At 41.4% G+C, this 17,531-nt stretch overlaps 1 protein-coding gene across 2 annotated transcripts in view; it reads left to right on the top strand.

Moving 5' to 3' along the window:
• Positions 1-1,287: 1,287 nt before the first annotated feature.
• LOC115177735 (sodium/calcium exchanger 1) overlaps positions 1,288-17,531 on the top strand; it is a 60,701-nt gene continuing 44,457 nt past the window's right edge. For both annotated transcript variants that reach the window (XM_029738678.1, XM_029738677.1), the window contains exons 1-2: positions 1,288-1,424; positions 15,581-17,433. In XM_029738678.1, coding sequence (XP_029594538.1) covers positions 15,620-17,433 — 1,814 coding nt within the window. In that variant the 5' untranslated portion in view covers positions 1,288-1,424; positions 15,581-15,619. The remainder of the gene's footprint in view (positions 1,425-15,580; positions 17,434-17,531) is intronic.

The following is a 17,531-nucleotide window of genomic DNA, read 5'->3' as shown; positions in this document are numbered from 1 at the left end:
CGAAAAATACAATAATTTGTGTGTTATTAGTTTAAGCACACTATGTTTGTTTATTGTTGTGACTTAGATGAAGATGAATTCAAATTTGATGACCAATTTATGCAGAAATCCAGGTAATTCCAAAGGGTTCACATACTTTTTCTTGCCACTGTATATGGTTCGTATTGTTTAATAACACTTAGCATAGCAGAATATAGGGTATGTAACATCCTCATTAATTTACATTCATGCCTGCCTAGTAAAGTGCATGAGAGCTAAAATAGCAGATTACGCTGATTAGTTGATTATGGTTTCAGATATGCAGGTATGTCAATCATTTTGTCTGAGAGAGTGAGTTCCTGTTTTACAGTAGCTTTAACGGGCCTCAACCCTTTTAAGCCTGCCACCCTTCCTCTCAATATCTCTACTCTTCCACCAGACTCTAGTAGAAGATGGTTGATATCTGGGTGCTCATGACAAAAACTGATGTCAATTGGGTGTGCAATCTTGAAATAATCACTGCCTTGCTCTCACCTCAGTTTTGATAGGGAGTTTGTTGGCTTCACACTGGAAAAGGGAGGAACATAAGCTATATTGAAATGGCTCTTTGAATGCCTCTGGTTTATTATCTATCAAAATGTATTTGGCAGCAAGTGGTCATAACTTTGAAACTAATGTTCCTGTGCTGTACAGTGTCACAAGAGAGTAAAATGATGTGATGCATGTAGTCTGTCACACACTGTGAACCAATGTGTAAAAGGGCTGAACACACACATTCAATAGAGCTTGCGAGTGATAGGAAATGAGACAACGGACCCCTATAGTTCACATTTTTGAGTTACAACGCTTCCAAACATAGAAAGATTGAAACCTTGTTACTTTGACACTGGGGAGAACTGAAACACTAAGAACATCCCCTTTTTTTCACCTCTCCTCTACGGATCCACCTCTAATCCACCCATCCCCTGGATCCATAATACATACTTTAAGAGAATTACTGGAGATATCCAATCTCCACATATCACCTCCACGGTCAAAGGGCCTGGAAACAGTTCAAAATCACCCTGGAGGGAACCACTTATCCACCACATTCCTCCATTGGTGGGGGGGTTCAACGTTGCCTAAAAGGTACCCACCATCCAAACACTCCAAACCCTTTATCTCCCATGTGTCGGTGGCGACAAGGAGCTGCCAGATAGCAGGCCTACTCCAGAAGCCCAGAGTGACAAGCTCCATCAGCAGAGTCCTTGTATGGCCATGGATCGGGCTGAGGAGGACGATAAGCAGCAGCCAGCCCAGCTATGCAGTCCATGTTTAGAGAGAATCCTTGGGACCGGGCATCCGCAGAACAATGTCTGTTTCTGTTCAATTTAGAGTGGTTATTGCACGCTGTTCTTCCCGCTAGGCAGTACGTCTTTTTCACAGCTCCATCGGGACTAACAGAGGTGAGTAGAGAGGTTCTTGTTTGGCTGGTCATCCTGTTCAGCTTTGACGAATTTGAAATGTATTTGTCACCAATGGAGTTTTTCTTAAATATGGTGAGATGTTTGGCTTTGGTTTTTTGACTGTGTGTGAGATGCATGGGTGGTTGGACTTCCATGAAAGTCCTTCACCTTGGAAAGAATGATGGTGCAGTAGACTAGCAGATGGGGAATCATCATGTGTCATGATTTTCTTAATGATTATGATAGTCTTATTTACGGCAGTGAGTAATTCCGTTATAATATGGATCATGGGAGATTCAAATATTACATTAACAAACCATACCATAAGAGGTTCTTATTGATTTTCAGCCTTTGTATCCAATTGATGACATAAGCACCTGAACAAAAGTCCTCTACATTCAGTGAGAAATTGGACTTTCAGGCAAAGGGGGTCAGATAAATCTTGATTCAGAGCTAATTAACTGATGCAGCTCATGCACTGGATAGGAGTGGTAAAGTTAGACCACGAATAATTACAAGAACATAAATAAAAAATAAATGCAAGACATGCATTTGTATGACATTTAAAGAGATAGTTCTCCCAAATTACAAATGTATATATTTGCTCCTTTACCCAGAAAGCAGATTATGGACAAGGAGGGACTGCAATCCACACTTTAGTTTGGTTGAATTTTTGACTGCTACCAACAGTTAATATTAGCATTTTTGAACCAAAATGTAAGTTAATGTCCCCCATAATTACAATGGCATGCAGTTAACAGACATACCCTGATGCTACACTATTGTCCTCCCAGTTTTTGATTATCTATCGTAATGTAATGCATGAGAATGGCTGAATATATCATTGTGCTGCCTATACTCTATATGACAAAAACTAGGAGAACATGAATATACAGTCGCTGAAAGTGTACACACCCCTTGCACAGTCTTCACATTTTGCTGCCTTAAATTTAAATCGAAGAAAGGTTTCAATTCGATTTTTTTCCTATCGATCTACACAACCTACTCAAAAGGTTCAAAATGAAAGACAAATGTTAGAAAATGTTCTAGATTTTTGTATTTATTATTAAGATGCGTTGTCTGCATATGTCTTCACATCCCTTTTGGTGGAAGAACCTTTGGCAGCCATTACAGCTGTGAATAATTTTTAACAAGGTTCTACCAACCTTGGACAACTCTTAGGGCAACATACTGGGCATTCGGAAAGTATTCAGACACCTTTACTTTTTCCACATTTTGTTACATTAGTCCTATCTAAAATGGAAAAACATTTTAAAAATCATCAATCTACACACAATACCCCATAATGACAAAGCGAAAAACTGTTTTTTAGATTATTTACTTAAGTATTCAGAACCTTTGCTATGAGACCCGAAATGTCCTGTTTCCATTTGACCATCCTTGAGATGTTTCTACAACTTCATTGGAGTCCACCTGTGGTAAATTCAATTGATTGTACATGATTTGGAAAGGCACACACCTGTCTATATAAGGTCCCACAGTTGTCAGAGCAAAAACCAAGCCATGAGGTCGAAGAAATGATGTGTAGATTGATGAGTGAAAAAATTATTTAATACTTTTTAAAATGTGGAAAAAGTCAAGGGGTCTGAATACTTTCCGAATGCACTGTATATCAATTGATGTTGTTCAAATTGCTCAAGCTCAGTAAATTGGGTGGGAATCATTGATAGACAAGTAAATTCAATCTTGTCTCTGATTTTCAAGCAGATTTAAATCAGGACCGAGACTGGACCATTCAGGAACACCTCTTGGAAAGACATTCTGGTGTGTTTTTGGCAATAAAATGTTAGCTGAAATTGTGCCGATGAAAATAAAACTCTGTCCTTGGGTTAGGTTTTCAGAAGACTACGGCGGGTTTTCCTCTAAACTCCCCAGTCCCTGCTCGTACCAAGCATACGCATAACATGATGCTGCCACCACAATACTTGAAAATACAGAGGATCAACAATATTGCATTGTAATTTTGTTTAAAAAAGGGATAAATAAAAGTGTTGCACCCAATGGGCCTGTGATTATGATTTTTGAGCAGATTTATCATCATTTGGCTAATTGTCTGCAGTAACATTTTACAGACACCAGCCCTAAAGTAGTTTAGTGAATCAGCCCATCACTCAATAAGTGCACACACAAAAATGGGATGGTGTGGAGAAATGCTATGGGACTGATTTCTGGTCCCAATCCATATTTGGAATTACAAATGTGTACACTGTACCCTCTGAACATAACTTTAATTCAGTTATGCAGCAAGCTAGCCTTGAAAGCTTGCATTCCTATGATATCAATACCTACTTTAGATGTATCGTGACTGCTTATCACATCTTTCACTTACGGAGGGGTGGAGCTAGCATGTTGGAGTGAACGGCTGTGTTTGAGAGAGGCTCCCACAACTTTTTTGCGAAACAATCTAACTTAACCTTCTTTACAGCACTTTTAACAACATTAGTCTCTTTCTAATACAATATTGTAACTTTTTATGTGAACATGCCGAGTAATAGGCAACTGAAGGACAAAAAAAATCGGAGGCCTCCTCCCCACCAAACAACGAGACAGACATGGCAGAAGGCACAGGTGACACTTACAGAACTTATCCGGGCTCTGGGAGAATTACGTGTTGCTATAGCTGAGGATTTTAAGGCTACCATTGCTGAACTGGACACTAAAATTGAGAGCACCATTCGAACGGTTGCCTCACAGGGTCAGTGTATTGTGGACCTTGAGAAGGCTTCTGAATTCAATGCTGGTAGGATCGACAGGTTAGAGAAGCTATGCACGTCCTTGCAGGAGAGTGTGCAGAAGCTTTGTGAAAGTGGTCGACGTAGAGGGCCGGTCCAGACGTCATAACATTCATGACCTGCGTGAGGCTGAATGAGGAGTAACCTGTTACATGAAGGACTTCCCTTCCGTGTCTATGATGATTACGCGCCCGATGTGGCAAAGCATCGCGCCGGCTAGAGGGATGTCATGACCAAACTCTGCAAACTCCATTTTCGCCCAGCCTTGCCCTTCCCTGCCAGACTCAGAATTACCCCGCATTCTGGTGATAAGATTTGGCTCTCCTCGGTTTTGGACGCAGAGAAGTTTATCCCGGAATATACACCAATCCCCGTACGGGTTAGAGCGCCTTGTCATTGTGTGTTAGGGTCTGCTCATGGACCCGAATCCATACTGTGCCATAGCGGGTGAAATCTTATTAAACTGTCTCAGCAAGGGCTGCCGACTGAAGTTGTATTGTTGCTCCCGGACATGTAAGATGCTGAGCTGGCAAATAGAGGGTGGTCAGAGCTTTCATTTCACTTTCATTCTGGCTGGACGACTGACCCGTCATTGGAGTTTAGAACGATGCCCGTTTGAGTGGCTTGCCACTTTTGATAATTGACACTTTCAGATGGATACCCTTATATTCCCACATTTTTGTTTTATTATTAGGTTATTATCATCATACCTTTTATTTATTGTTTACAGGGGACTGGTGGTGATGGTTGGGCCTGGTCAGATAGGGTGGCATCGGACACCTGGATATCATGTTGGTGTTTTGTGCCGTTCTGCTTCTGTCATTGCCACGGGCCCGTTCTCCCCATTAGGTTCCCACCAGCCTCCTGTGGTGTTTGTGTATATATATATATGTGTAGCTGTGTGTACATATAATTATTATTTGTACTTCATTTTTTTCTCTTAGCATTTTATTATTATTGTGTATGTGTACACTACCGTTCAAAGGTTTGGGGTCACTTAGAAATGTCCTTGTTTTTGAACGAAAAACACATTTTTGGCCATAACATCAAATTGATCAGAATACAGTGTAGACATTGTTAATGTTGTAAATGACTATTGTAGCTGTAAATGGCTGATTTTTAATGGACTATCTACATAGGTGTACAGAGACCCATTATCAGCAACCATCACTCCTGTGTTCCAATGGCACATTGTGTTAAGCTAATCCAAGTATATCATTTTAAAAGGCTAATTGATCGTTAGAAAACCCTTTTGCAATTATGTTAGCACAGCTGAAAACTGTTGTTCCTGATTAAAGAAGCAATAAACCTGGCCTTTAGACTAGTTGAGTATCTGGAGCATCAGCATTTGTGGGTTCGATTACAGGCTCAAAATGGGGTCCTTAATTGTGTGCTAGACCAATATTTGGATAGATCCTCTACCCGAAATACCCCTACCTCCTATTCAAGCGAATTCTTGAATACCTACATAAAAATTCAAACTTATTTGATATTTGGGGGATCTGTAACCCAACGGGTAGGGAATACTCCTTTACTCTCATGTTCACAATGTTTCTACCCGAATTGACTACTTTTTGGTTGATGTGAAATGACTCCCTGTAATGCGAGGTATCATGATATTAGAATCTCTGACCAGTCCACTCACCTTCTCCCTGAGATTGGGTGACATCGTACCAAACGAGAGGGTCTGGAGGTTGAATCCTCAGCTCCTCACACCATCTATGGAGAAACAAAGAAATTACCGCTTTAAAATTTGAATATAATCAGATTCTCTCAGCTAAAATTGCAAAATCTTTTCTCTCTGCCAAGCAAAAATATTTTGAGTTTGGTGACAAACCACACAAATTACTTGCCAGACAACGTCGAAAAACTGAGAGTGACAGAATGATTCACAATGTTAAATCTGCAACTGGGGAATTACTCTCTTCTCCAAGGACATCAATGACAGATTCTGTCAGTTTTACGAGATTCTATATACATCTAAAGCAGATCCTAACCCTTAATTATACAAAACCTTTTAGAGGACTGTAATCTCCCTGCCCTGAATCAGGAAGATTCCAACTTCCTGAATAAGGAAATATCTCTTGGAGAAATTCGAGAAACAATTACATCTCTAAAGAGTGGCAAGACACTGGGCCCAGATGGATTTCCTGGTGAATTCTATAAAACATTCAGCAACATGCGCTCTCCCTACCTGCACAAAATGTTGGTTCAGGCCAATGAGAATGGAGCTCTCCCACCTACTTTGGATGAGGTGGTAATTACAGTTATACATAAAAAGGGTAAAGATCCGGAAGAGGTAGGGTCATACAGACCAACATCTCTCCTTAATACAGACCAAAAGATTTTAGCAAAAACTCTGGCTAACAGGCTTAGCACTTTAGTGGGCAAATTGGTCCATTCAGACCAGACCAGCTTTATCCCTAACAGAAACTCATTCTTCAATCTCAGGCGCCTCTTCAACATTACGTATTCTCAGAGTTTACCCAACTTGGACCTTGCCGTTATATCGCTTGATGCCGAAAAGGCCTTTGACCAAGTTGAGTACTCCTATCTATTCAAGGTCCTACAGAAACGTAATATTGTAGATAGGTTCATAAAATGGATCCAGCTTTTATATAGGAACCCCTGTGCGAGAATACTCACTAACCAATCATTGTCGCCCCGATTTAACTTTTAGAGGGACAAGGCAAGGTTGCGCACTATCGCCTCTGCTTTTTGCTCTAATCATTGAACCTCTCGCTCAAGCAATCAGATCTCATGCAGCAATACACGGCTATAATAATAAAGATACTCTAAATATGATTTCTCTATATGCAGATGACATTCTCCACTACGTAACAGAACCACAATCTAGTATTCCAGCTATTCTTGATTTGATTAATTTGTTTGGTACCTTCTCGGGATACAGAATACATTTCAACAAGAGCGAATTAATGCCCATACGGTTGCAAAACACCTCTTGGTTAGAACTTCTTCCATTTAAGTTATCTAGGAGTTGTAGTTACCAAACAATACTCCTCACTATTTAAAGAAAATGTCCCCTCTCTGATGCAAAAACTCAAGGCAAACATACAATTTTGGAGAACTCTCCAAATATATCTTTGCTCGGAAGAATTAATGCCATTAAAATGGTCTTCCTCCTACAACTGCTTTACCTATTCCAGAATATCCCAGTATTCATAGCTAAGTCCTTTCATAAACAACTGGACTCAATTATCCATCCATTCATCTGGGATTATAAAACACAGAGGATAGGTAAAAAACACCTCTATAAATCCAAGATGGAAGAAGGATTGTCTCTCCCAAATGTTATATTTTACTATTGGGCCACTAACCTCCGCGCTGTTACGTTTCTGCTGGATGACGCCCTTCTGTCAAATATGACGCTTTTCAACCTGTTAGCACACCTTCTACAGATGCCATTAAGGCAAAATGGGAGGAAGAGCTAGGGACTGACATTTCTGTGGCAGACTGGGAAGATAGCTTGGAGTATATCCACACCTGCTCTATTAACTCAGACATCGTCTCATACAATTCAAGGTCTTACACAGATTACACTATTCCAAAACTAAGCTGCATAGGATATTTCCCGATACATCCCCTATGTGTGATGAATGTCATGCTGCGCAGGGTACACTACTCCACTGCTTTGCCCTATGCTCTAACTTGCATGGTTATTGGTGTGGAATTTTTAGGATCCTCTCTGAAGTTTTGGATGACTTCAATTGACCCAGACCCGCTTCTGATCATCCTGGGAGTGTTTTTTGTTGTATTTATTTCATCTTTATTTAACTAGGCAAGTCAGTTAAGAGCAAATTCTTATTTACAATGATGGCCTACCGGGGAACAGTGGGTTAACTGCCTTGTTCAGGGGCAGAACGACAGATTTGATGGATGGGGGGGTATGGGGGATAAGGAGGGGGTGACATCTGCCCTCTTTCTGTTTACCTGTCCTTGTTCTGTACGTCTTATTTTGTATTATTTACTTTGTACTTAGAACTCTGGGTATTTTTGTTTCTGTTTGCTCTTTTATGTTTAGATAAGAATTGTATACTTATCTTTTCTACAAAATACCTATACACCATTCTTGTGTGTTCAATAAAAAATATTTGAACAACAGCTTTCACTTACTATGTGTCGTACGACGATGCAAAGGGCTGTTTAAGGACTGAGGGAGTACAAGCAAAGTCTGGCCAAGTGCATGTAAGCTAAAATAACCCTGTAAGCCAAGATAATTGATAATAAAAACATGAATGACTAACTGACTGGCTGACATTCAAGTAAAGTGTGTCCAGCCTGTGTGAGCCAAGAGCAAAAACATGACTGACTCAACTGTGAGTTCACCCCAACTCTCCCTCTCTCGCTATGATGAAGTTATTTGGGGAGAAAGCTTCCCAGTATTACAATATCGTCATTAAAACTCCACTGACTCAGAATGGAGTCAGGTTCATCTGCATGCTGTGTCTCTGCCAAGGGACACGCATCTACATTGTTTCAAAAGGAAACAAAACCACACACCGCGCATTCGATGAAACTTTGATGGAACCGCTCTCGCCTCTCCCTTAAGGTGAATTGATTTCAAAGTCAAAGCTTAAAATAATGAAAGGTAGTCACTGTGTAACCTAATGTAGCAGGCATAGAAAGATGCCTGAGATTGGAGTTCCCACTACCGTTTTTCAGGGGAAACGGAAGTTAGGTTGAAAATACTGTATCCCTGAAAATCGAATGTTAGCGTTTTCTGGCGACTCCGCATAGGCTAGTCACTGTGTGGTGTGTGTAGTGCATTTGCAGCAGCATAGGCTAATTCAAAGAGTGACTGTTGCAGCATCCTCTGACATATTATTCATATCTGTCGGCTGCTAAGCTAGCCTTCTACCGGAGGCCTGGAGATAGAGGGGGCTAACAAGGGGAGACAAAAGATGTCAGAGAGCTCAGCGTTGGATAACTTGACCTGACATGGCATTGCAGTGACTCAAGGTTACATGCAGGAGCAGCAAATTCTTTTCTTTAGTGAGTTATAATTGACCTCAGCTTATCTGACAGGCTGGTCTCATAGACTAGACGTAACATAGGAAACAAAAATCGGGGACACTCAAATTAGTGTCATATATTACGTATGGTAGGGTTACATAACACAGAAGGTTAATTAAGGCAAAACTGAAAAGAGGGTGGTTGGTCAGGGTGGATAGGTAGGTGTATACCGCGAACATCTAGCAACCCAAAAGTTAGCAACTTAGCAACTACTTGCTACTTTTTAGCTACTTTGTAACTACTTAGCATGTTAGCTAACCCTTCCCCTAACCCTTAAGCTGACTCTTAGAGATATGCATCTTTCCCTTTCAATACAATTTGATAAATATCTAGATACATGGGCTTCGATACTATACAGGAATGATAGATTTTCATTTGAAATTATTCGGTGTGATTCAGTTTGATAAGAGCAATAATGCAAATCTCTAGCAACCCAAATGTTGCATGTTCGAATCCCATCACGGACAACTTTAGCATTTTAACTAATTATCAACTTTGTAACTAAACTCAGCAAAAAAAGAAACGTCCCTTTTCAGGACCCCGTCTTTCAAAGATAATTCGTAAAAATCTAAATAACTTCACAGATCTTCATTGAAAAGGGTTTAAACACAATTTCCCATGCTTGTTCAATGAACCATAAACAATTAATGAACATGCACCAGTGAAATGGTTGTTAAGACAAACAGCTTACAGATGGTAGGCAATTAAGGCCACAGTTATGAAAAGTTAGGACACTGAAGAGGCCTTTCTACTGACTCTGGAAAACACCAAAAGAAATATGCCCAGGGTCCCTGCTCATCTGCGTGAACGTGCCTTAGGAATGCTGCAAGGAGGCATGAGGACTGCAGATGTGGCCAGGGCAATAAATTGCAATGTCCGTAGTGTGAGATGCCTAAGACAGTGCAACAGGGAGACAGGACGGACAGCTGATTGTCCTCGCAGTGGCAGACCACGTGTAACAACACCTGTACAGGATTGGTACGTCCGAACATCACACCTGCGGGACAGGTACAGGATGGCAACAACAACTGCCTGAGTTACACCAGGAACGCACAATCCCTCCATCAGTGCTCAGACTGTCCGCAATAGGCTGAAAGAGGCTGGACTGAGGGCTTGTAGGCCTGTTGTAAGGCAGGTCCTCAACAGACATCACTGGCAACAACATCGCCTATGGGCACAAACCCACCGTCGCTGGACCAGACAAGACTGACAAAAAGTGCTCTTCACTGATGATTTGCGGTTTTGTCTCACCAGGGGTAATGGTTGGATTCGCGTTTATCATCGAAGGAATGAGCGTTACACCGAGGCTTGTACTCTGGAGCGGGATCAATTTGGAGGTCTGTGGTGGTGTGTCAATGCATCATCGGACTGAGCTTGTTGTCATTGCAGGCAATCTCAACGCTGTGCGTTATAGGGAAGACATCCTCCTTCCTTATGTGGTACCCTTCCTGCAGGGTCATGACATGACCCTCCAGCATGACAATGCCACCAGCCATACTGCTCGTTCTGTGTGTGATTTCCTGCAAGACAGTAATGTCAGTGTTCAGCCATGGTCAGCGAAGAGCCCGGATCTCAATCCCATTGAGCACGTCTGGGACCAGTTGGATCTGAGGGTGAGGGCTAGGGCCATTCCCCCCAGAAATGTCCGGGAACTTGTAGGTGCCTTGGTGGAAGAGTGGGGTAACATCTCACAGAAAGAACTGGCTAATCTGGTGCAGTCCATGAGGAGGAGATGCACTGCAGTACTTAATGCAGCTGGTGGCCACACCAGATACTGACTGTTACTTTTGATTTTGATCCCCCCCCCCCCCGCCCCTTTGTTCAGGGACACATTATTCAATTTCTGTTAGTCACATGTCTGTGGAACTTGTTCAGTTTATGTCTCAGTTGTTGAATCTTGTTATGTTCATACAAATATTTACACATGTTAAGTTTGCTGAAAATAAACACAGTTGACAGTGAGAGGACGTTTATTTTTTTGCTGAGTTTACTTACACATTTTTAGCTACTTTGCAACTACTTATAATGTTAGCTAACACTTCCCCCAACCCTAACTTTAACCTAACTCCTAGGGTGTGAGTCTTTCCCTTTCAAGACGATTCGATACGTATCTAGATACATGGGCTCCAATATGATACAGAAATGCAACACCTAAGCTGAGCCATAAGGGAAACTAGGCATCTACTACCCCACTCTCAGTAGGGGGGGGCAATGCTTGCTTTTGATCTGAAATCACCGTCACCCACTAATTTATTTATCATTTTTGCAGATTCAAAGTGTTAAGAGCTAATAATGTATCAATATTTATCAAAAACAATTAGCAATGAAATAGCCAATGAATATATAGCACAACTTTGGATTTCACCCCTGTCTCATAATTGAATGATTTAGACCGTTTGGAAGTTTTGAAGGTCTAGGAGCATCTCTTCTCCTCCTGCTTCGACCATGCAGGGATTGTAGCAAAAGTGATTGCTGTCTTTGTTATGAAATTAGCAAATTTCCCCTGTATATCTAAAAATAAATCACATATACTGATTGTTTCAAGCAAAATGACCAAAACTATTGCTGATGGTGAACAACGAACAATGGAAATAAAATCTAATGTAATCCCCAATCAGCATATAGCCTACCTATAGACAGATGAGTTGTAGCTTAGGCTGGTAAAACACCATTTCCACAGTGCATTTGATAAAAATAACCTACCAAATTACATTGGTTGTCACTCAACTAATTAAGCCTAATAATGTGCAAGCCATTTTACAAACATTTGAATGCTGAAGTTGACACTCAGATGTGCCAGATCAGAAATAGGCCTACCTCTAGTTGGTCAGCGCATGAAGCTGCGTACAGCACTCAGTTTGAATATAGTAGGGTACTGATATTGCCTGGGGTTGTTCAGCATGCAAATTGACTTGTAGATCAATGACTGTCAACATAATTACATGCTTAGTTCGACACTGAAAGAAAGGACGCATATTTTTGGAAGGTTGAAAGAAAGTGATTTGAGCAACAACAAAAACGTTCACCAGTGATTTGTAATGTTTGAATTGATTTTCTAACCGATGCATGCTACATTTGGATCGGTTTGGGTTCCTGCAAACCAATGCACTAATATCTTAAATATTTGATGCTTATTGGTTTATCGTTACATCCCTATTAACTCATAACCCTAACATTAACGTTAACCATAACCTTAACCCCTAGCCTAGCTAATGTTAGTGTTAGCCACCTAGCTAACGTTAGCCACAACAAATTGGAAATTGTAATGTATCATACGTATTGCAAATTCTTAACATATTGTATGAATAGCAATTTGTTCCATATCATACGAATTGTAACTCGTAACATATCATACGAAATAGATGATGGACATCCACAAATTAATACATACCATACCAAATGTAACATATCATATTGTATTTTCGTTTACTATGATACGTCTACCTCTGAGTCCAGGTTGCATCTGAGCTTCGCTGTAAACACTCAATGAAATAAATAGCTTGGGATCAGTCTTCTGTCATGTCCAAATGGGTAAAAAAAAAAACTTAGGCCTATATTCTGTCAATCATAACAATATTGAAGTTGGGTTTAAATATTTTTTGTATAAAGGATAAAAATATATGTATATAGCATTATGTCTTAACAAAATTGAGCATATCTAGTTTTGCATTAGGCGTAGGTTGCATTAACCTCGAATACCCCCTGTATATTAATATTGTCCCACTAATGTAGTTTCCACAAGTAAATGTTTCTAAAATACATGACATGAAGAAACGATACAGATTTGTTCAAACATGATTCATGTTCAAGTTTTGGTTAGATAGAATGAAACTATATCTTAAATAAGCTGTTAGAATAAATGCATAATTTTTTCTCAAGAAAGCAAATCAAATAATATATGGAAATTAATTCCCCCGTTGCTTTGCATCAGCGTAAAAAAAAAAACATTATTGCATCACTTGAGAGATGAGAGCATGGACATTAAAACCAGGATGAGAAATGAGAGAGGGGGGGACAGAGCAAGAGAGTGAGTGAAAGAGAGCAGTCCCGAGGAAGCGTGCGCTGAGAGCCCATGATCGTCTCTAGTCGGCTATCTATACTGTGGCAGAACATTTTGATTTTTTTGGAACGAACGATTTACCTCTACAACAACTCAACTCAAGATTTATTGACGATGTCACAACTTACATCATTGTGTTATCGAGGGTTGGAAATTGAGGATTTCGCAAGGATTTATGTTTCCTTTTTCAGCCTCATATACTTTTTCAATAGCTTATAAATTCCGTTCCCCATTACGTGGATTAAAACGGTAGGCTAGCAATTTGGGCAACTACTGTCACTTGAAATGTTACTCATTTTTGTAGGCTACTTTATCGGCTAGTTGACTTTAAATCCTACCTGTAAAGAACATGTGCATGGATGTAAGTTGCAAACTAGATTGCTGTCAGCTGTCGTTTATTTTCTGATACTGTATCTTTGTGATTTCATGTTGCAAATGAGAATCATGTAATTAGGACAAATGTTGTCTAGCCTTTCAAAAAATAATAGCCTATGTAAAGAAAGATAAGTCTATGAAAGACATCTTACTATCGCCAGCTTTAGCCAGTTCTAGCCTTCTGGGGGCCCTAAGCAAGATTTGGTTGGGGGGGCCGCTTCGGGCAAACACTTTAGTGACCCCCCTCTTGATGGTGGAGAGAATTTGTTTTTAAGTTCATTTCCTGTAATTCATCACATTTTCTCATGGGGGTGTATAGAAAATGTTGCACTTTTAAAGCAGTTCTCTGCAATTCTACACATTTTGTAATGAATTTGCAATGTTAATATGATATCTGAGGGAGAATGACTGACAAAATCAATGTGGAGGTCAGTGCCCCTGGACACGTGCGCTGTGTGCCCAGTCGGGATTCGGCATGATTACTGAAAGTTTAAATGGCTGGCTAGACTAACTGCCAATCTAAAAATATTTTGCTGACATGGCTAATTGAGTGACTGTCAGTGACTGACATAACAAGAGAAAAACTGCTGATGCACCACCAAATTTCAAAATTGCACCTGGTGTAATCTACTATTCTTACCCTCAATAGTAAGTTGAGACCCCAACTGAGTAACAAAAACATTTATAAATATGTAAATCAAAACTAGACGTTGAATTGGTTTGAATCCCCGAGGCGACTAGGGGAAAAATCCGTCGATGTCTCCTTGAGCAAGGCACTTAACCCTAATTTCTCCTGTAAGTCACTCTGGATATGAGCGTCTGCTAAATGACAAAAATGTAGTGTAATGTAATGAACTGACATTTGTGCCCAGTGGGTTATGCCTGGAACTGGCCCCAACTAACTCGTAGGCTAAATGCACACATTTTTGTTCTAAAGCAAAGTAGGTGACATTATTGCAGTAAATCGAAGTTGCAAAGTGTATTTCATTGCAACATATTTTTCAAGTATTGTAGTTTTTCATGGCAGTATGTCTAGAGGACATAGTAAAGATTGTATGGAGAAATGTAATCATTGGTGCCATTTTGCCATCTAAACCAGTTATTCAAATGATACAATGCAAGTGATCATTCTCTAAGACACTGTCACATTGGTATAAAGGGATCGGGAGACAGGCGCATGAATGCATAATAGGGTTCTTTACTTCACCCAAATTACAGCGTGCCTTGTAATGCACGGGGACGAAGACCAAACAAACACGTATACAAAACACAGGGTTGAAACCCAAACAAAAAAAGCGAGGAGTACCTCGAAGAAATACACCAGGATGAGACCCGTAACATACACGCACACAATGATTCTAAACGGGACGAGACCCGTAGTCATCTGCGCAATACAAGCGGCACGAAAGCCAAAACAACACAGCACAGGTACTCACACGACCAACGGACATTGGAACAATAATCAACAGCCCAATCGTGAACCAAAGGGCACATTTATACAATTACAATCAGTGGGAATGGGGACCAGGTGTGCCTAATGACACAGTTCCAGAGTGATCCGTGACAGACGCACACACAATCAGAGAGAAAGAGAAGTGTGTGGTACGCTTGTGTGGTTGTCTGGTTAAACCAGTGTTATTTTCTAGAAATGATTTAGGAAGTGTTTCCCCTACCAGGTTAGACAGGTCCCCCCTCCTAACCTGGTAGCCCAGAGGACACCTGAAGCGGCCCCACATCAGACAAAGCTTCAATATTAAATGTGTGATGTGTGCATTGGAGGCGGCTCTGGGGGATGTTGCTTTATATCTACTGTAACTTAGGGAAACACTGTAGTTAGGAATATTGATATTTCTCTTTCAGTCATTTGTAATTTCTCAAATTTATACAGTCTTTGGTAGTTCTATTCTCATCAATCCCTTTTATTTTTTGCATAGGTGAAAGGAAGAGTTGGAGCATAACACCTCGTCAGAATCATGAGACAAACTGGGACATCATCTTTCCTCTTCTGCACTCTTCAACTCGCAGTGTTGTTGGCAGTTTTTTCATCTGAAATTAAATTTGTTACAGCTGGGAATTCAAACCCAAGCCTCGGAACAAACTCTTCCATTGGCAACCAAACTAATAAGAAGTGCGATTCAGTGGATACTGAATGCAAAGTGGGTGTCATTCTGCCTATATGGTTACCAGAGAACCCATCCTTTGGTGATAAACTGGCAAGAGCCACAGTTTACTTTGTGGCCTTGTTTTACATGTTCCTGGGGGTCTCTATCATTGCGGATCGCTTCATGGCGTCCATCGAGGTAATTACATCACAAGAGAGGGAGATCACCATCAAGAAACCAAATGGCGAAAAAGTGACAACCACTGTGCGTATATGGAATGAGACAGTGTCCAACCTGACCCTTATGGCCCTGGGTTCCTCAGCCCCGGAAATCCTACTGTCCGTCGTTGAGGTGTGCGGTCACAACTTTGACGCAGGTGATCTGGGCCCGAACACAATCGTTGGTAGTGCTGCCTTCAACATGTTCGTTATCATTGGATTCTGTGTTTCTGTCATTCCTGATGGAGAGCACCGGAAAGTCAAACATTTGAGGGTATTTTTTGTTACTGCCACCTGGAGTATATTCGCGTACACCTGGCTTTATCTCATCTTGGCTGTCATCTCTCCGGGCATCGTGCAGGTGTGGGAGGGCCTTGTCACACTGTTCTTCTTCCCATTGTGTGTTGGGATGGCTTACGTCGCGGATCGCAGACTTCTTGTCTATAAGTACATGTACAAACGCTACCGCGCAGGGAAACGAAGAGGGGTGATCATTGAGACGGAAGGGGAGGCTCAAATACCTTCAAAGATGGACATTGAAATGGACGGGAAAATGCTCAACTCAGAGAGCTTCATGGACGGAGCGATGGGTTTCGACGAGAAGGACCTGGATGAGGAGGAGGCCAGAAGGGAAATGGTCCGGATCCTGAAGGAACTGAAGCAGAAGCATCCAGAGAAGGAGATGGAGCAGCTGATAGAACTGGCCAACTACCAGGTATTGACACAGCAGCAAAAGAGTCGCGCCTTCTACCGATGCCAGGCTACCAGGATCATGACGGGAGCAGGGAACGTACTGAAGAAGCATGCAGCAGACCAAGCCAGGAAAGCTGTTGGTGCGTACGAGATCCGCTCCGAAGTTTCTGAGAATGACTTTTCGTCAAAGGTCTTTTTTGACCCCGGTACATACCAGTGCTTGGAGAACTGCGGTACAGTGGCCTTGAATGTAGTACGCCTTGGTGGGGACTTGACTAACACTGTTTCAGTGGAATACCGTACCGAAGACGGCACAGCCAATGCCGGATCGGACTACCAGTTCACTGAGGGCGTTGTGGTGTTCAACCCCGGTGAGACTGAGAAGGAGATCCGGATAGACATCATTGACGATGACATCTTTGAGGAGGATGAGCATTTTCTGGTCCACCTTAGCAACGTGAAGGTCATATCGGAGGGCACTGGCTACGTACAACCAAGGGCTAATCACTCGGACACTTTGGCGGGCCTTGGCCTACCCTGCTCAGCCACCGTGACTATCTTTGACGATGACCATGCCGGGATCTTTACTTTTGAAGAACCGGTAATGACCATAAGCGAGAGTATCGGCATGATGGAAGTAAAGGTTCTTCGTACCTCAGGAGCGCGGGGACTAGTGGTCGTACCCTACAAGACCATGGAGGGTACAGCAAAAGGAGGGGGAGAAGACTTTGAAGATACGCACGGAGCGCTGGAATTCCAGAACGATGAGATTTTGTAAGTTACACACTTGCTTTTAACATTGTCATGTTTATATTGTTGTAATGTAAATGAGGTGTGGCCCACAGCACATTGAAGTTCAATTTGGACAACTG

This window comes from Salmo trutta, chromosome 38 (assembly GCF_901001165.1).
Source record: "Salmo trutta chromosome 38, fSalTru1.1, whole genome shotgun sequence".
Taxonomy (NCBI): Eukaryota; Metazoa; Chordata; class Actinopteri; order Salmoniformes; family Salmonidae; genus Salmo; species Salmo trutta.
The sequence above is the reverse complement of the archived record's forward strand: the minus strand, read 5'-3'. Positions and strand labels throughout refer to the sequence as shown.